At 37.3% G+C, this 21,594-nt stretch overlaps 1 protein-coding gene across 6 annotated transcripts in view; it reads right to left on the reverse strand.

Annotated features, from left to right (window-relative positions):
- The window catches only part of LOC127850608 (uncharacterized), a 39,007-nt gene that overhangs the window by 16,579 nt on the left and 834 nt on the right, over positions 1–21,594 (reverse strand). For 3 of the 6 annotated variants that reach the window (XM_052383748.1, XM_052383758.1, XM_052383769.1), the window contains exons 2-5: positions 20,404–20,523; positions 19,972–20,056; positions 17,969–19,732; positions 1,646–1,820 (exon numbers count right to left, since the gene is read on the reverse strand). In XM_052383748.1, coding sequence (XP_052239708.1) covers positions 1,646–1,820; positions 17,969–19,732; positions 19,972–20,056; positions 20,404–20,511 — 2,132 coding nt within the window. In that variant the 5' untranslated portion in view covers positions 20,512–20,523. Of the gene's footprint in view, positions 1–1,645; positions 1,821–2,228; positions 2,300–17,968; positions 19,733–19,971; positions 20,057–20,403; positions 20,524–21,594 lie in introns of those variants that run through there. The other 3 variants (XM_052383777.1, XM_052383786.1, XM_052383803.1) reach the window with 3 other exon arrangements.

The raw sequence follows: 21,594 nt of genomic DNA on the forward strand, positions 1-21,594 counted from the left end.
CAAAATCATAGATAATGGTTATTTGGGGGTTATAACACAACATCATAAATAATGGTTATTTGGGGGTTATAACACAAATTTATAGATAATGGTTATACCAGTATCTTTTTCTATTTTGTTTAAAATAATCGACCAATATATTAATAATTACAGTAGACAAAAAAATCGTTCCATGTAACTTCATTGAGTGCCTTTTACACTGAAATTCACGACGCCCTTTGATGCTTTGCATCAATACGTATCTTGTTATGTAAACAAATAAATAACACAATTTACCAGTTGTTGAATCACTAACCGACGCGTTAAAGGGACTGTCCAACAGTCAAATGCGTCGTTCGACGCGAATCTATATTTTGGCGAACTGCGAGGATTGCTTATAAAGCTAAAACATACCTCCGCACTTGACGTGAGCGTGGATGATCGAGTAGTAAAGTCGGGAGACATTTTACTCCAAAACTCCATGACTCTAGGGGTCAGTGGTTCGAGTCCTGTGGAGGCTAACGTTTTGTCTTCTTTTTTAAAATTGTATTCTTATTTTTTACTGGAGAATTGTAGTTCAAATGTTTAAATTTATCAATATAAAGCATTTAAAGCAGTTAATGATAAGCTTTAATACATGCCAAAATCTGTTGGACAGTCCCTTTAACAGTCTATAAACACATCACGATAAAATACATTGTATAGTTACGAAATAGTTTTGACCTTTAATTTTACTTTGATGCACACAAAATTCGAATTCGGAAACAGAAATAACATAAAACTATTTTATTTACGTATAGCACATGATTGTCAAGCTTTGGTACGAATGTTTCTTAATTACAAGTTTTTGTTGTTGACATAGCTTCAACACAAAAAAATGTATGGGCTAAACGCGTGTGTGGAATTTGGAAAATGAGTTATACCGGTTATTTTCAGTGAATTAACATGGGAACAATAACGAGTATGGCAGACCGTCGTAATGAAATTACTGAATGCATCTGACCTTGTATGACAAGATTGATATGTTAGTATGTTTAATCTGACAGTACTACATGAATAGGTAATTTCATTGATAGTCGGTTGCCTGACAGCGTGCGTGTTAATTCACGGGTGGTTAGCGTGTGGCTATTGTAATAATAAGGAAAACATCATTTTGAATGAAATTTAATTAAACTATAACGACAAATCAACTTCACTGGAAAAAACATTTTACTATCTAATATTTATATAACAATGTATTCAACGCAAAATGAACCAATAATAGGGTGCATCGCCATTACTTTATCAATAGTGCAGCGAATTCCATGAACTCGGTCTTATTAAACGCAGAAATGAATTTCTTTTCTGGACATGTACATATCTTACCATATTTAACATTTGCTGGGTCAATTGTTAAGTAAAAACACGATACACTACTCACATGACCTACTCGTTTTTTCAGAGAGGTTGATTTTTCGTTATAGTTTGACTATTTTTCATTCAAAATGATGTTTTTACTTATAATTGTCGTAGCAACAAGCTAATCACCTGTGTGTTTATAAAAAAAAAGAAATTTAATCAACACGTATCGCACGTTACACCTTCCTATAACAACGGTATCGCCCCAAATCTCTTAATTTTACGTGTCTATGATCAATATTATTCAACTATTCCTGCTATTTCTTACTCGCAAATTTCGTCGAAGAGGTGTGGCTTCTCAAGGAATGCAGAATACTTTCGTGAGATTTTGTCGGTGAGTTGCCATTGTCGAACACACGCATGGTAGTACCCATTCTCCTTTTTGGTCTCGCATTTCCGCGGATACGTTACCCCGTGCACCGCCCTTGCCAATATAAGAGCACCTAAACATAAAAACCGTGACATCGATACCGCCCTCGCCAATATTAGAGCACCTTAACATAGAAACAGTGACATCGATACCGCCCTCGCCAATATTAGAGCACCTAAACATAGATAGAAACCGTGACATCGATGAAAATAGACAGAATGGGCATGATAAGCATATTTGCATAAATCAAAGATTTGTAATCGCATTATTACTTGTATTGTACATAAAAATTATATTACTATCGTTGTTGTTATTGTTAATATAATAATAATGATTATTATTTTTATTTTTATTATAGAATAATAATAATTATAATTAAACGTAAAATATTTGCATTGCTCATTTTGCATGCATACGTGTAAATGTTTTTTTTTCCCGTTTTTTTTGGAAAAATCCCAAAAGTGAGTTTTAATATACTTACCAAGATAGATACAAATAGCCATGATGAAATATTTGTTCCAATTTACGCTATCCAAGTGTTCGAAAAGGTTTAACAGGCGAAACGAATATGGCCTTACTTTTAAAACGAATGTTTACACTCGAGTGTACTTGAGAACTCTTTCAAACACTTCAAAAGATTGATTGGTAACATCCTGTTTGTCCTTTACGGACAGTTAGCACCCGTGTCAATTGTCTACTCACTGAAGTCGACCTAGACGACTCTTTTGTATAGAGAAGTCATGGTCAATTAAAAAAGTTTGATTTCTTTAAGTCAATGTATCAATGTTCACCTAAAACATCTTTGTTTTGTTGTTCAGACGTTGAAACGACTTCACGTTGAGGGCATGCTGATTTATCTCTTTCACTGCTTTTTAATCTCCACCGTTCTCAATATTTTATTTTTATTTGTTGTCTTTACTACTCCATAATGTTATGCTAGCTAATAGAGTACATATCTTGTTAGCAACGACAATTAAAAAATCCTTTTACAAGTAATGTATGTCAATTATTGATTGAGTTGATCACTTATGTATCAATATCTAAAAATGAGTAAATCTAATTTCATGGTTACCTTATGTTGTAAATAAATTTCAATTCATTGATATGTCTTATATCTTAATATAAACCGACATGCGTTGCGCATGGTCTATTTAATTTTAGATTTAAAATCTAAAGGCCAGAACAATAACGTTACATACTCGATATTATGAAAACACGCTTTAACATTGTAGCCAAAAAACTGCTACTTTCATGCACTGCTTCTAGTACTACAACAACAACAACAACTACTACTACTACTACTACTACTACTACTACGATTAATACGCCTACTACTACTACTTCTACTACTACTACTACTACTACTACTACTACTACTACTACTACTACAACAACTTCTACTACTACTACTACTACTACTACTACTACTACTACTACTTCTACTACTACTACTACTTCTTCTACTACTACTACTACTACTTCTGCTACTACTACTACTTCAACTACTACTACTACTACTACTACTACACCTACTACAACAACAACAACTACTACTACTACCACTACTACTACTAATACTACTATTACTACTACTACTACTACTACTACTACTACTACTACTACTACTACTACTACTACTACTACTACTAGTACTACTACTACTGCTACTACTATTACTAGTACTACTTCTACTGTCGGCGTTCGTATAGTTCTAGTTATGTTGTGAATTAATATGAGAAGCGCAACCCAAGTTCAACCTTTAACTACCGTTTTAAATATTCAACTGACAATTATAAATAACAATAACAATAATGATGACGTCTTAAGACGTGCACGTTAGCGCCGTCGGCGAAGTCGTACGACGTCGCGCCAAAATCACAATATTCTCCCGATCGCGAAATAATATGAAACACATATTTAGTAATATTAACAAAAGGCAGATTACAAAATAACAAATACGATATAACAGCATACTATTAATAAGTGTCAGTGTTATAAAACTGCTTGCGTAAAAAATTCACAGTATCTCATTGTTTATTTCTATGGGATACAATTTGGTAATTAGCCTATTAGTACACTGTCCATTGCTGTTGCGCACTCGTGCAGCTCGAATAAGTCTGTCGCCTCCGTTAATGACATCGGTAACGACTGCGATCTTCGATTGCATCTTGACAACTCGTCATGTATTTGGACGACATCACCGACCCTTAGCGTCTGGTCGTTGGATCCGGATACTCGATGACGTCCACGAAGGGCTGTAAGGTACCCGTCCTTCCATCGATCCCAGAAATGTTGGATAAGTAACGTTTTCCTCTTATCCAGCGCGAGTTTCTTCGGCAACAACATATGGAACTTGGTATATTCTTCCACTTGCGCATTGTGTTTTTTTCTACGACATCGAAGAATCTCGCGATCATCCAGGAAAAAAACCTGGTTGTTTAACAAGTGGTGATTTACTTGACCTTGACTTCAGACTGGTAATTTTATCACCAAAGTCTATTTCTTGGCAATGTTAAATCCACAGAATTTGTGTTGAGTTATGTACTTTGTTGAAAGTCCAACATCGCTCTGTTGAGGTTTGCGTTTGCATATCGATATGAATTTCAGCACAAATGCTGTCACACGAAGTATTTTTCTGTAGGAACTGTGTCTCGAGATATCAATCACGTTTTGAATATTTGCTTTTGCCGTTTCACAACTACTTTGATTTTGCACAATATAGTGCGTTAGCACGCACATGTGTATTTTCGAGTTTCCATGGTGACCACTGTTCTCTTTCACATAGCAATGACGAGCCCCTAAGCCACGATTTGTTTTGTAACAGACAATCAGCGGAAATCCCACATATCAACAGGTCAGCAGGATAGTCGTTCGTAGGACAATATCTCCATTCATGTAGTTGAGTGAGTTTTGAATTTCGTACACTCGATTTGCAACGAAGCGTTTTAATGTCTTTGTACTTGATCATCTTGATAACCATTCAAGGCCGATTTGACTATCACACCATAATGTAATTTTGTTTGTCATCACGTTTGACTGGAGATGTGTAGCTAGCCTGGCTCCTACTTATGCTGCCATTAACTCCAGTTGTGGCAATGTCAGTGATTTGAGTGGGGCAACCCAATTATTTGCCATTACTTAATCAAGCGGTGTTCCCGTTAGACAAGTATGCAACAGCACCGTATGACGTCGTGCTAGCGTCAACAAAGATGTGAAGTTCGGATGATGACGTTTTTAAATTGACTTATTCAGTGTTGGGAAGAAATAGACGTGTGATTTTCATATATGCGGCTTTGTTTAGATCATCTGCGATGTTGTTCCATGTTGCTTGAATTCCGGCTGGAAGGGTAGTGTCCCAGTCATAGTGTTCTTTCCAAATTTGTTGTAACAAATTCTTCGCTCGAACTGTAACTTGACATAAAAGACCTATTGGGTCGTAGGTCTGAGACGAAAACTTTAGTTTTGTTCTTTTCGTGACGTCAGGTACAACTGGAATATTTTTTTTCGCAAACCTGATGAGGTTTGCCACCGAAAACCAAGCAACTTTGTGATTTCATTGCACCTTTGTGATTTCATTTTCGTCTAGAACGATTTTTTGTTATGCTTGATTTTGTAATTTTGTACTGTTTGATGACCCTGATTGGAGGTTCATTCCAGCTTCAGACATCAATCGTCGAGCTTTTTGAACATATGCTGATAGTTCCGCCCAAGGGTTTCAAACGAGTAACATTCAGTATGAACGGCGAACAGGTGGTACCAAATAACACGGCTTTGAAACGATACACTACGACTTTACTATGCGGATCGTGCGGATATTTGAGCAAAGGAAATCTAGTCACGTCTCGGTCAGTCTTTGAATGCCGACGGGACGAAAAGCCTTTTCTATGTCGGTAGTGACGGCATACCGTTGCATTCGAAATCGTACCAGTAGCGTTGTCAACTCGTTGAGTTCCGGTGGTGTAGACTCCAAGCAGTCGTTAAGACTTGGGTGACTTGCAGACTTCCGGCATCTACAGTCGTAGACGATACAAATAGGGATAGTAAATGATTCTTTACGATCCGGATGGTGTGGAATGTAGTGAACTCCGGTAGACGGTGATGTGCTGTCACCTGAAATCCTTTCAATAAATCCTCGTTTTTCCTGTTCCTTGATGATCGCATCGTACGTGTGAAGTAATTCCGGTTCATGCCGTTGTCCCTGAACTGAATTCATGGTCCGCTTCATTGTAATCTCAAAATTGAAAGGTAGCTTGTTTCCATGGTAATTAAGCCTGGTACTGTCCATCGCTAAACTCAAAGCCCTTGTCTAGGTATTCTTTAATGTAGTCTACTTCGTTTCCAATGTGTACATAAGATGTAATACCCATGCTCTCGAGATTCCAGAACCGCTCAAGTATAGAACCTTCCGGTGGACAAGAGGTGATGACGTTCATAATGTGACTCTCGGTCGTAGTGTTCAAGATTTTGACAGGACCCGACAGTAGATAGCCTACCTTGGACTTCACCGCGGAGGGACCGTCAACGCGAAATCCAGTGTCTTCAGCAAAATCCCAGTAGTGATCTGCACCAATCAAAATGGAGATGTCCAGCATGGACTCGTCTGTTACTGGCTGTGCTAACTTCAATCTTCGTAGATAGGGGTGTGTTGCTGCAATCGAGGTGAGCCCTGTGTCGATAAGTTTACTTTTGTCGGCACAATCAGAACACTTTACGGGATCTTCTCGTTATTGTCCGATCTAACGTGGATAGTAGCACGATCAACATGTTAATTCCTAGAAACGTTTCCATCAAAAGATACCATGGTTAGTGTTTCTGTATCATCAACCGGAAGTCCTTTGTGAACCCTCGTCATAAAGGATAGAAGCATCGAATTCAGTCTCCTTGGTACCAACTACAGCAATAGCCTTCTTCAGAAGTACACCCCCGGTCTCAATGTGGACGCTTTTCATCCGATAAGATGATTTACTTCCTTCTTCTAAAATATTAACTTCTTTCCTCAATGCCATCCTTAAATCGTCCAGCTGCCAGTCACCATCACCATGTTCTCGAGCTAAATTCTTTCCAATTTCCATCGGCAGCTTTTTGAGAATGACTGGTACTAACAGGCTTCCGTAGTTGTCCTGATTCTGCCCAATTGATTTCAAACCCCGGATTAGGGATTCCATGTTATCGTAACGATTCTGCAAACTTGCAAGTGTGTGACATGGGGCTTGCAGCTGTAACAAGGCTTGCATGGTAGCATGCGTGATTAAATGCTGTCTGCCGAAAAGATCTCGAAGTAGACTTAGCGCTCTCAAATAATAAGCATGTGTTGATGCAAAGTCGCCTATAGAACGTGCGGCTGAACCATCTAGTTGAGACTTAAGATACGTGAATTTCTGGTCATCCGTGAGACTTCTTTTTTAATGTATTGTCGATTCAAAGGTATCCCAGAATCTGGAAGGTAGGTAACGCTAATTTTGGCAGTCTGTGAAAATGTGATGAATCAATGTTACTGGCATGTTGGTGCTGGTTGTTTTAACACGGATTCGCGTTGATGTGAAATTGAGTAGACTGGTGAAGATCATGATCCCCCCCCCCAATGATATCACGACTTGAATCTTAGTTTGCGGCTGCTGACTGAGTGCCGACGAAAATGCGATTTGTTGCGGTAACGATCTTTCAGATGCTGCGTTATTTCCTGTACCGTCTCAATTCGGTTCTTGTTGCGATAGTTGAAATTGCCTCAGATCTTGAATTTTGAAGTCGAACTCAAGCATGTATCTCTCCGTTTGTAAAACTTCTTCGAGCATATCATCGTTATCCGTTAAACTTATTTTCTTTTTGTTGAGTGTGCTTTACTGCGTTATTTTTTCATCCAGTTTACGAAAAACTGTGTTATAGTGGTTGACAGAAACTCATCTCTCAATTCATATATTTTCTTTTAATAAAACTCCACCGCTTCTTTCTGTGCGTTTTGTACAGCAATGTGCTTATGCAAATTCATCTTCTTACTTTTCGTCACGGCAACACTGTCGGCGGTCGTATAATGATTGTAGGTCAGTTGAAATAATATGAAAAGCGCAACCCAGGTTCAACCTTTCTCTACGGTTTTAAATATTCAACTGACAATTATAAACAAAGATCACAATAATGATGATGTCTTTAGACGTGAACGTTCGCGCCGTCGGCGACGTCGTACAACGTCTCGCCAACATCAAAACAATCTCATTTAAATATATGTTTCCTAAAAGGCGTGCAGCAACGAGATACCCCATCCTAAAAGGAGTCTCCCTTAAAATACAGTCTTTTGACGCTCTCTACACCAGTCTAAAAGCACAACATAGTTAACTGAAAATGCCATAGCGCCTAAAAGGCATATTTTGAGATAAAATTAATACATTCAGCGAAATGCACATGTTCGTAGTCGCTCTTACTCTGGTGTGCACTGCTATCGTCCCGTTGCTTTAAGCCATAGACATGGTTAAACCAACAGGTGACTCAAAATTAAAACAGCTTTTTGGCGATGTTTAAAAAAATACGTTTTCTATCACATCAACATCTGCTAGCGACAAGAAAAAACCCAGCTCCTGCCTTCGTTTAGGACACTACGTTGTTATACTTTGCTGTTTGGAGACAAACTGGAGGAAGAACAGAAAAAAAATCACGTTGACAAATCATCCTTTTTAGGACGAGCAACGGGAACAAGCAACTTTCTTGCCAACAACAAAATTCACGTCTATGCTCGGAAGCAACAGTACGCATTCAAAAAACAACGCCGGGGCAGAGGCATGCCGTTCTACAGGAACACAATACAAGCTCGCAGAAAATATCAGCTTGCAAGGCAGTCGCTGATCCAATAATAACTGTTAGTTATTTAACTTTGAACCATACACAAGAGAACTTAGATGGGGTGAACAGCCTGTGCAAATCCCGAATGGAAAACATTTACAAATGATGAATGGATTTTGCAGACCGTTTGCGGTTAAAAAGTGGAACGTTTCGGTTCTGCCATTCAAGACTCATTCAAAAGATTCGAGCGGAAATAAATCTATTCTTATCTCAAGAAATTATAGAGTTGGCTGATGATTATACATCCGGCGAATACATTTCAAATATATGTTCACGACAAAAACGGATGGTCGTACAATACTTATTCTTAACCTGAAAAAAAGAAAATTGTGTAAAACAAATGTTCATATGAAGATGGAGATTTTACAATCGGTTATTACGGCCATAGGCAAGAACTTTTATTTCGGTTCGATTGATATAGCGGACGCTTTTATACCATTCCAATTTGTGAATCAGACAGACGCTACATCAGATTCGTTTTTAATAACACTAAATTGAAATTTAAAGCTTTAATTACGGGATATAATATGTCATCTTATATCTTTAGCAAAATTGTAAAACCTGTGTTTAAGATGTTACGATTAAAAGGCCACATAAGCACGATTTATATTGATGACACATGTCTACAAAGACAGTCGTATGAAACATGCAAAACTACAATTTCTGATACTGTTCAAATTCTCGACAAACTAGGATTTACGATTTCTATAGAATAGTCAGTTCTTGAACCAGCTCAACAAATTCCCGGTACGTTTTGGGGATTTGTTTTGTGTTCCGTTATCATGGTTGTGCAATTAAGTAAATCGAAATGTGAGGATATCATAAACAAGTGTAAATCCGTCATTTATAAGAAGCGCGTATCATTACATCAATTTGAGCAACTAATCGCGGCGGGACCATGTGTCAAGCACGCGTCATTATTCACATCAAAGTGCTGAGGGCGAAAATATAACAGTTTAGCTACTAGAAATATCATTGAGAATTTCTCGTGATACATCTGGTCAGCACACATGACTGTGTAATCTGGCTTGAACATTCGATAGTGTCTATATGCTTTCTGTTTTCAGTGGATTATCTATTACCCCATTGGGCATTTATGGCGATAGCACATACAGGAAGGTACAGTTCTCCTATTTGTAAGTGTATGTGTTATTCAGAAGTTGATTTACAGGTTATCGCTAAGTCTTCACGACTACGTTTTGTACAGAATTTTCCCAATAGTGTTTCAGGGGATTTTTTTTTAAATTTTGAGCCAAAGAAGGTCAAATTCACCTCGTCTGCCCTGATATTCTCAACAAAATAACTTTGAGCCTAATCGACGAGTGCAGGGTGGCCGATGAAACCTTAATGTGTACTGACAGACAATTTAAAGACAATTCATGTCAGGTCGCCTTAAAAGAACAAGGTTACTCCGTCAAGGAGGTGCTGACAATTAACAAATACCTTCTTCCCGCTCCTCGCGCGCTGTGCCGCCTTGATGACCTCTCTAGACGTCACATACCGTCGACCCGAACCCCAGAACGGCCTCCCCAGCACGTTTTGCGTACTGAGTACGGCCGTCCTGGGACGCTTCCATTATCTTCATAGGGCCTACCCCTCGAAATCCTGGTCTGCATCTCTGTCCACGGTCTCTCTCGTCCCTGCTCTTCGCTACCGCCTCCGCTACTCCAGTCCCTCTTCAACGGATGTATTGAAACCACTGTCTTCCTACGGACAATACATTTTCCGCTTGGCAAACCTTGCCAAATTCTAGGAGTCAGCGAAGTAGGCGGGAGAGGATGTTCATGACACATAATACATGTGCAGATCTGGTTTCGCAATAAACATGCCCTATATTTACATCAATATAGCCAGAGACTTATTGGTTGATTGACAGTATATGCACGCTTGCAACAGGGTTCAGTCTTTTTTAATAATATATCGTGACAATATTACATGGTTAATTGATGTTTGTTTTCGTGTCGTTGCATTAACCTAATAGTAAATACGCCCGTATATGCAGTTCAACACATTTTTTGACCCATCAATGTGGCATGTTTATGTAACGATACATGCATTTAAGCAGAAATATCTTGGCTACTCAAGAGAAGGATCTTACCCATAGTAGCGACACACTAGGATTATCTTCAGAACCCCATGTCGGGGTGGGGTGAATTTTGACGGATTGTGTCATGTCCTGGTAGTTTAATCAGTTGATTAAAATATTTTATTGACTGAGAACAGTTGTATTAACAACTAAATAAAGACCAAAGAAATATTCATTAAGTGTATGTGCGTATGTGTTATTACGGTACATACTTTTGAGGGATTACGGTACTCGCTGGAATAACATAACCGCCCGCAGAATTTCCCCTTTCCGACCCTCCTCTGACGATGAAACCACTAATAACCTACGGACAATTAGCATTTCGCGTGGTGATTCTTCGGAGAAGTCTAAAGAGAAATTTTCTGCGGATGAATCTCACACCGATCGCGACGTGCACGGCTCCTGCTGCTTACCGAGCTCTTTTTAAGTACGGCATACTGATACATATAGAGAGAAACCTTAACATGAGTATTTTGACAATCGCCTTTTTCTTGTACATTGTCGCGAGATGCGGGTCTTTAAAAATATCTTTGTTAATTATAAATGGAAAATCTTAGCACACTAATTTTGGATAGAAAATTGAAGACAAACTGTATTATTTATAACAAACTGGCAAATTTCGGAAGCCTAGTCAGTCTTTCAAGAACGATTTCCATACCAACTGAACGACCACCACCACCACCACCACCGCCGTCACCGCCATTACCACCACCTCCACTACCTCCACTACCACCACTACCACCACCACTACCACCACTACCACTACCACTACTACTACTACTATTACTATTCATAGTACTAAAATTACTTCGTCTATCACTACTGGCGGACTGAACAAACATGCTTATGGTGGTAGTTGTTTGTTTGGTTTCTTTTTTAGACAAAACGGTATTATCTACATGTTTTAATGGAGAGCCCATTTTGCCAGGAGGCGTTTTACAACAATTTTCAAGAACGTAATGTTGGTATGTTTTATATTTATTTCTAAAATATTGTCTATAAATCCAAATTTTAGTTTACACATATATGGATATACATCTTAAACGCATTCGTCAAATTAGTTTTAAGATAAAACACCTTTTTAAATAAATTACTGTATATTCGATTCATAGTAGTTTTTATTGGTAAACTATCATGCATTTTCATCATACCATTACATTGATATCGGTCTGATATAAACGTACCTGATATATATTTTTATATTACGTCAACACGTATGATATCAGTTAAAGTTTGGTGATGGTTTATATTACTCAGAATAAACTTTTAAGTCACAATGTTAAGTAATACAGAAACAGATTGTACAAAGCAATCATTTTGATACCAAGATTTTATATCTTACTTAGACAAAAAGGCAACACAAACAAGAAGAAAACATAGCTCAAAAATAGTAAGCGAAAGTGCTTATGGGGTCATGATAAATAACTCAAGCGCCATACAACGTGTTCATTCCCGCTAAAAATGCAGCGTCTTAGCGATATTTCATTATACAACTACTTTAAAAATGAAGACTTAGAGGTATGATAAACAAACAACACATAACTGCCACTCTTGTATTACAAGCCAAACCTGATAAATAAATAACGACAAGGCAGTAAACTGTTACTCTCGTCGTTGTCTGTATTCGGTTTAACATTTATACCGAAAAAATATGATCATATCTTTACCAAATGATTTTTATATTCTTTATTTGAAAGGTGTAGTTGAATTGCACATCGGATCTCCAAGAATATTTGACATGGCCATTATGTATTTGTATGGAATTTATCCGGAACTAAACACGAACAACATCGCAATATTGATAGACTTAGCCGAGTTTTTTTCTACTACCAAACTTGAAAATGCTTTGTTTTACGTGGCTTGGAAAAGTAAAATTATCAGAAGTGAATATTGTTGACATTTTACACGTGTGTTCGATTTACGGGTTGAACATTCCAGAATTAGTACCATTCATAGAGCAAAGACTGTAAAAGCTTTTAAATGGCGATCATTTGCTGGCTATGTCTCCGGAATCAGTAGCGGTTTTGTTTTCTGATCAACGTCTCTTTAACCTACAGCTTGATTTAAAGCTTAAGTGTATTTCCCAATGGATACGACAAAGACAAAATACTACAATGGATCAGGTCGCCGAATTTATGGCTTCGATTGACTTTCCTCGAATGCTTCTAGAGAAAAGACAACAATCTAATCATCAGGAACATTGTCTGATAACATATTAGCCATTCATGATTGGTTTCAAAGTGTTGGCATATTGCTTTATTGTCAGACAATGGTGAAACTTACGAATCCCTGCTGAATATAAAATTAAAACATACTGCAACGGTAATACGTGTACTTTTGTGGATAGATTGAAATTTATTACCTATGACGACGAAGAGAAAATTGTTAATGTCCATGCCTTCGAAAGGAATATAACAAAACAAATTGCAGGAGAATACTTCAAACCACATTTTGATATAATTTATTGTGAACTTCTGATAAAATATGGCATATGTTATGAAATGCAAACTGAATACAACAACATTCATAACAGCAAATCGACTCTTCTGATGGGTCCTAGAACACACATTTTTTTAAATTGTGCGTTTAAATTCAGATCTTTCCTTCAAAGGAACCGTGTTTAAATGGTGTTTGAATTTGTCAAATTGGTTGCCATACTGATAATTACCGATACAACTAACGACACTTGCTATCAAAATATCAAATTTAATTTACTAGAACACTTGGGGACTTTTCTAACGCATCACTTCTCAAACTTTAATATCTCAGTTACGAGTAAAGATATTGATTAAACATTTTACATACGATCATTTGACTACATTCTATGTAAGCTCATGATAAAAGCATACATCCGTGACGAGTGGATGCTTTAGCACGTGGGGTAAGTGTGGTTCCATATTTTGTGCACGTAGAAATGTTGAAACGCGATTTAATTCTATGTTAAATATTTAAATTTAATTATTTTAGGTGGGTTCTTACAAAAGGAAAACATAAAATACATTTACAAAAATATGAATATCGTATGAATATTCAGGAGCGCAATCGCGCACTTTAAATTTTACAAGCTACCTTTCCCACTTGCTAAATCGTCCGATCGTCACGAATGAATGATTTTATCGTTAGCTTGCATATATTGTAGTCAAATGATCACATGTGCAATTTAAAATAAAAATATTTACTCATTACTGAGATATGTAAGTTTTAAAAGTTTAGCGTTAGAAAAATCACAAAGTGTTGTAAATGGCGATATACATGTTATTCCAATTTAATTTTAATTTCATAATTCTAGGTAAGTTTTTACACAGGAAGAACTTTACATGAATTCAAGAAAAACAATATGGCTCGTATGAATATTCAGGAGCGAAACGGCTCATTGGAATGTTCCAAACCGGTCAGTTATTAAGACGTGTAATTTAATGCGCTTTATTTTTATCCCCACACTTTTTGCAACGCTTTCCGTCCGTCCGTCCGTCCGTCTCTCCGTCTGTCCGTCCGTCCGTCCTGGCCACTATCTCCTCCTACACTATAAGCACTAGAACCTTGAAACTTACACACATGGTAGCTATGAGCATATGATCGACCCTGCACTATTTGGAATTTTGATCTGACCCCTGGCTCAAAAGAAATGGGGGTTGGGGTAGGGCCGGGTCAGAGATTTTCACTAATTTGTTTATGTTATTTTACATTAACTTCTTCATTTCTACACCGATTTACATCAAATTGATACTGAACATCCTTTATGACAATACGGTCAATCTCAAGTATGCATGGCCCCATTACCAACCCTGGGGCGCCCCGCCAGGCGCCCACATAGAACACATATAATTAATACATTTCTACACCGATTCACTTCCAATTGATACTGAACCTCTCTTATGACAATACGGTCAATCTCAACTAGGCAAGGCCCCATTACCAACCCTGGGGCGCCCCGCCCACATAGACCACACCCACCCAAAATTGCCTTTTACTATAATTTCTTCATTTCTACACCGATTCACTTCAAATTGATATTGAACTGCTCTTATGACAATACGGTCAATCTCAACTTTACATGGCCCAATAACCAACCCTGCGGCGCCCCGTCCATATAGGCCACACCCATCCAAAATTGCCTTTTACTATAACTTCTTCATTTCCACACCGATTCACTTCTTATTAATACCGAACTTGTCTTATGGCATAACGGTCGATCTCAACTATGCATGACCCCATTACCAACCCTGGGGCGCCCCTGGGTCAAACATGCGGCGTGGGGATACGCGTAAGCCTTTGCAGCGCCATTTCTAGTTAACATTGTTATTATTTAACGTGGTACGAGTTTGCGAATTTGACTTTTGAAGTAACGTTTATAATTTGTTAAGTTTTGTATTTCGTTGTTTTTCAATTTCAATTATATTTTTCAGGAATTATCAAATATATGTTGACTTATTCATTATCCCTATTTCAACACAAGCCGTTCAAAATTAAGGGAGCTATATTGATATGATTAAGTGATGTGTAAGAAAAGTCTCAAAGTGTATACGATTCATCTTTATCAACTGGTTTTGACGTAACACATCTATAAGAAGATCCGTCGGAGATGTTTGAGGTTTATGGTATAGAGCAAGGATTTGCAGTCGTTGACGGCTGTCATATTAGCCTTTTAAGGCTTCAGCACGGTTCAAGTGCATTGGCCCGATTTGCTACGATGCATGTGTAAGGTGAAGGGAGTTTTAGATATGCTTTTATTGACAATGTGTGTTATCGATTTTCATGTACAGACCGTTCACTGGAAAGGACAAAAAGCAGCACTTTACTTGAACACTACGCAGCAACAACAAAATGGCACAGAATTGCAATACGAGAAAATCTACCATTTGATTTGTTTTCATTTAAAAAACTTGCGCACATAAGCCTTCGAAGGACAAAGCTTAGGTGCCATTTCAATTGCCCACATTGAGAGCTTTTAAATGAGGAAGAAGAAAAAGAGTGGAGTTTAGAAGACAAGTCGCTAGATTTGCAGACATGCAAGTACAGTTTCACGGATTCCGACTCTGATGATTATTTTATTTAGAAATATTGTAATAACGTTTGAAAAACATAGAAACAATTTCAATTGTCGTATCGATATGTGTTAGATGAACATATTTCGCATTTGGATTATTCGAAAACTATGCATGTTTTATATAACACATGATAATACTAGTGCACATTTTGTTCGCTCCGGTGTAATACCTAGGTCCATGACGCTTGCCAAGTTTCTTAAGCATACTGCGAAATGCATATTCGTCTATAACGTTTAAATTAGGGATGGCATCGAATACCAATATCGGTATTCGAATGTTCGCAAATTCATTAAATCGAATATTCGAATATTCGCATAAAACGGCTGGATTGATTTTACCTTGTTATGTGTTAATTTCCATTGGTTTGTAAGTTATATCCGTTTGCTAAATACGAGGCTGTTTAATAACGTTGCTATCGAAAAATTGTATCGCTGTCGACTAATACTATGACCGATACTGTGATCGGGCACAAATAGAATGTAAAACATCGTGTCATAGAATTTTAATTTTTAATGATTCCACAGATTTGTAGCAGACCGCGCATATGTAAAACTAAGTTTACACACATAACACGTTGCGGTCTTCTTATCCACAGACCGTGTAAAGTATTCCATACTGCAGAAGGGGCTGGTGGCATTTTCAGATTTGAATTATGATTCCTTGATGATTGTTTAGTTTATATCATCTGTTACTTTTGAGAAATTCACATTATTTAAATGTCTGTTCAAACTGTGATAACAAAAACTAAATTATTATTCGCAAGTAATTTGAAGCCCTTAATTGGTACCTAATTGACAAACAACAGTTCGGGCCCTTTCTTATAGTAAGTATATTGCATTGCGCGATTTGAGTAATACACACATTTAAATGGCTGTACATACTGTGATCACAAAACTTAATTAATATTCGCCAGTCAATTGAAACCGTTAATTGGCACCCCATTGGCAAATAACAGTCGGGGCCTTTCTTAGAGCGTGTATATTGCATTGCGCAATCAACACTGATACGGGCCGCGTTATCAGTTTGACACGAAGAACGTCGCGTCAAACATGTTACTCCCAGGTGGTTTCGGTTGCTTTTTAGTAAGCGGTTCGCAGGTCATTAAATATTGGTGAAATTACGTTTGAATAAAAATGCGAAAAATATCATTTTTATTATTCGAATGCTGACCATTCAATCGAATATTCGAATATTCGAATACTTTTGCCATCTCTAGTTTAAATGAATCTTAAATTAACTGATATATTGTGTTGGTACTAAATGCGTGTTATATCTGAAATAATACAAAGACAAATCTATAATACGTCTTTTTAGTGCGGAAAACAAACGAGACAAGAAGGCTAAGTTGTAAGAAGTGCCCTCTCACAATAAAGCAATATTACACATCAGAGTACCAAATTGGAAATCATCTGCTTTGTTCTCCCATTCAAGTATGTTATTACAATCATGAGAACGTTTGATGAGCTACATGAGTAAAAGGCTTTACCAAATCAATTATCTAAAACGAGTTAAGATCCCAATCATATTTTTTCTGTTTTTCATCTGTTTATGAACTGATTTTGGAACCTTTTATCAAAATTATTCTATGCAGACATCACACAAGTATGCGATAAAAAATGTACGATACAAATCACCGGAACACTAAGTTCTTGTTTCATTCCATTTATTTCGAACCTCCAAAAAAAAAATACGGAAACAAAATTCACGCATTTAAAATGTGATTCCTATCTTGTAGCTCGTATTTTAGCTTGTATTTTATGAAAAGTTCAGTACCATATGATCATGCCTGTACGGATAAAAGCATCTTCTTTCGGCAGTGCGTCGCTGCCTAAATCTAATAACTCCTTTCCATAAGCCAAATTATAATATTTCATTTTTGCACGAAAAATACGAAAACGACGCCATCTTGGAAGTAAGTACCCACTAACCTGACTTTAACCCGGTAAGCTCCCGTATACGCATGCGCCCCCATCCCCTGATCAATATATGACGTTAAATATATCACTCATTCTATATCAATAATTGCATATGCTATTATGTTCCTTGTCAGCCATTACGGTCAGTCGCAGGTTAATATTAGCCAGCTATGACAGTGTCAAGCTATATCACGATAAAAGCATGACATGCCATCGTATTTATGCATGCAGAATGCAAGCGACTAACATTTCTAAGACTACGCTTGTCAGACAAATCAATTTTTTTTAAAGGTTATGTTTTGAATAGTTAATTCTACAAGTGATTAGTCAGAATACATACCCGATTCATCATAATAACAATCACGATTATCATATTCATCATGAAAATCATTTCGCTTGGGGTCGTATTGATTAAAACTGTCATCGTCTGAATCAGTTCCATCCGATTTCCATAAGCCCTGTATTCTTTTGTATTCAAAATCGTCCGTTTCATAAGTTGGCCGTTTCTGTTGCAGCGCCTTGCAATGTGGGCAATCTTCGTGGCATCTGAGTATTTCCTTAGGGACCCTCAGCAGAATGGCAGTTGTATTAAGGGAAAACAATTCAGATCCCTGGACAACAGGCATATTGCATGGTTTCCAGAAAAAGTCTTTTGGATCAGCTATCGAATGCAGAGAAAATCTCTCTAAAGACCTCTCAAAAACGGTGTTGTCATCCTCTTTTCGGCGAATCCACATATTACCTACAAGTCGATATTGGAGTCGACCGGGCCGAATATTACCGTCAATATCCCTTTGTTGTGGTAAAGTAAACGCTCTAAAGCTATAGCGGTCCTTGAGACATGGTCCAAATAATTTATGTATGCAAACTGCGAGTGTGTTGTCGTGAACAACGAAGCCATCACCAAGAGGCACTACCTGATATGTGCCAATAAAGTATATATTTGCAAACGTGTCCATTTTATATGTCAAGGTGTCAAATAAAATTATGTTGTCTTTGTTCACGATTGCACAAGTGTGCATTTCGTTAATACAGACACTGACACTTTCATTAGAATTTAAAGTAAATATTGGTTCCATCGTAACATCAGATGACGAATCTATGTTCCCTATATGAAATACCAGTTTACGTATTGTTGCTGTTGGTGATACCTCACCAAGCAAGTGCCAAATGCCATGTGAAGAAGCATCGCGGATATTCTCTTCGAGTTTTATTTGTTCTTCACTTTTTCTTACTTGCACCGTTTGAATAGAGTATGCGAACACCGCAGTGGAGTTTGCACACACATGTTTAAATGTGATAGTGCGTTGTTTACATAAATTGAGACTTTTATTTGTTTTCGTCGGAACATCAACAATTTTTATATTCGATAAAAAGCATACCCCATATGAAGACTTATTCAGAGCGCAGGCAAATGTGTTGGCGTGTCTATAAGTAAACATCATGTCGATGGAAACATAAGGATTCATCCATTGATCGTTAATTATGTCATACCATCTCGAATGAAACGAATGATGTGTCGGGACCGTAACAATTATTTCCCGCGGTTTGAAGCCACCTAAACTGACATAGGAATGTAATAAGTTCGCACAGCATTGTGCTCCTAATTCAGTTGCTGCTCTACGAATAATGTTTTCACTTAACTGGTTTATATCTAGTAATGCTACGAAATCTTGAAACACACCTTTCCTCTCAGTTGTTTTAAACTGAATCCAACGTATCAAAAACTGCAGTCTGGTGTCCATAGAAACATACCGAAGAGAATCATTAGCAAAAAGAGACTGAATGAAATATTTTGAAGCTGGTATAAGTGAATCATCTGCCAGAAGATCATCAAGATGACTGTGAACATACTCAAGAGCACGTGGATGATCGAATTCGTAAAGTGATGCCAGCTTTAGTTGGGTTGTTACGTTTTCTTTTCTTATGGTCATGAACTGAGCAAATTTTACACAGAGTGCTTTTAGGTTTGGTATGAGCATGAATTCAGCAAGATTGAACAACTCTCCGATGTTTTCTTCGTTCAGTTTAGGGCACTTGCCATAGAGAAACATTAAAGCCATCTCTGCAGATGAAGCGCCCGTGTCTGTAAGCTCGATGCATGCTTAAAATGAAATAAAATACAGTAATTGCCAAATATAACTACCATAATTTTTTGCATAATTCAAATTATACAGAATATACATAATAGCATTTTGTTAACAAAATATATAATGACATAGTTAAGAATTGAGTAGTAAATAACACATTTGTCTCGGAAAACAAACATATGCACTACCTGTTACCATTTTGAAGTCGTTGTATCGTTATAGTTTAAACTTTTACTTTTGCAAGTAATGTTACCTGGCGTACACAACATGAACTTGCTTTCGATGACACACTGAAAGAATGGGCTCGCCATCATAATACTAGAATGAAATCTCTTTTCCTGAAATACACAAACAAGCTATTTGCATTATTTCGAAGTTTAAGCCATCTTAGTTCGACCACAAATAAATCCCCTTATACTGACCATCTAATGTGGTCACAAAACAGCTACTTTTATCATTGGTGATCAATTCATAGAATCAGAGTAAACTGTGCAGTAACGAATTAAGGGCTGCTGTAACAGAAAAATATATATAATTATAATTTACTACCAATGGAAGACCCAGATTCTAGTATTCACCTTACAATGCATTTAAGGTTCAAAACCCCTGTCCCATGGCCATCATGTACATTTATTTTACTTAAACAAGTAGCGCAACTAAACAGGAGCACACTTCCCGGTCTTACCCAGTTCCCGACTTTGATGGTGAAATCGCATACATCACTCTGCTCGTCGACCTGTTTCCATAAGGAAGCTTTAGTAGAGTATGGTCGGAACGTGTCCGCTATTTCCATCTTAAAAGTGTACTGCAATATTGGTGGTACAAAAAGGTTGGTTTAATTGATTACCATCCTAATCAACATATATTATTCTTACTGCATAATCGAATGCAAGTAATTGTATTCAAGATTAAGCTATTTCTAACAATAAGGATAGCATGGGACCTCATTGTATCGCGCTACTTGTCGAAAATCAATTTCTAATTTGCACAAATGTATTACCACAGATTTTCCTTCAACGTTCATTTTTTCACACAATAATGGCATTCATTTCGCGTGCGTGTGAGAAATATGGACGTAAATGCAGAATGGTAATAGCGTGTCAAAACGTTCGTAAAATCTAGGTCACTCAATTGTATTGCACTATTGTTATAAAAGGAATAGTTTTTTTAAGTATAGTGGGCAGCCTTTTGTAACGAAACGAATATTTGGGCCATCGTTTAATAAATATAATGATCGAAATTGGTATCAACATACAATCTTCAAAAAGCAGTCACGCCTTCACCACCATTTTATTGCCTCAGGTATAAAACCTCAAAAATCGGTCGGTTCCGTATGTATTCGTAATGTGTCAGTTACATACTTCATATTTACGATGCAATTGATAGACACGTGACTTTGCACACGGCCCGTCATAATTTGTACACGTTACAATCAACTGTTTCATTGTTGATATCTGTATTTTTACTTTAAGTAACTAGTTGGTATCACGCACAGAGCCGAACATAGAAGGCACACAATTTGTTTTGTAGCGGGGCGGCTGCCGCCGTTTTGGCCCCATGTCACCAATTTAATGTATGGGAACTTGTCAATGTCTGCTTTCTCAATCTTATTGTACACACATGTTTTAGAGTCAGTCAGCAATGCACGCCATCAATGCTTTATTTTGTATTAAAATTAAAATATTATATCAAATATGCGCTTCCGTAGCTTTTATTTTTAAGTGCGGAAATTACATGACTGTCAAACTACACAGACGACCGTAAATCATCAAAAGTATTTTTTTAGGAAAAAAAACACACTTTTAACAAATACTCTGAAACAAAACTATGAAATCAACCTGAAAATCTCTTTTGAATAATAAATGAAGCATATTAC

Source organism: Dreissena polymorpha, chromosome 1, assembly GCF_020536995.1.
Source record: "Dreissena polymorpha isolate Duluth1 chromosome 1, UMN_Dpol_1.0, whole genome shotgun sequence".
NCBI classification, from domain to species: Eukaryota; Metazoa; Mollusca; class Bivalvia; order Myida; family Dreissenidae; genus Dreissena; species Dreissena polymorpha.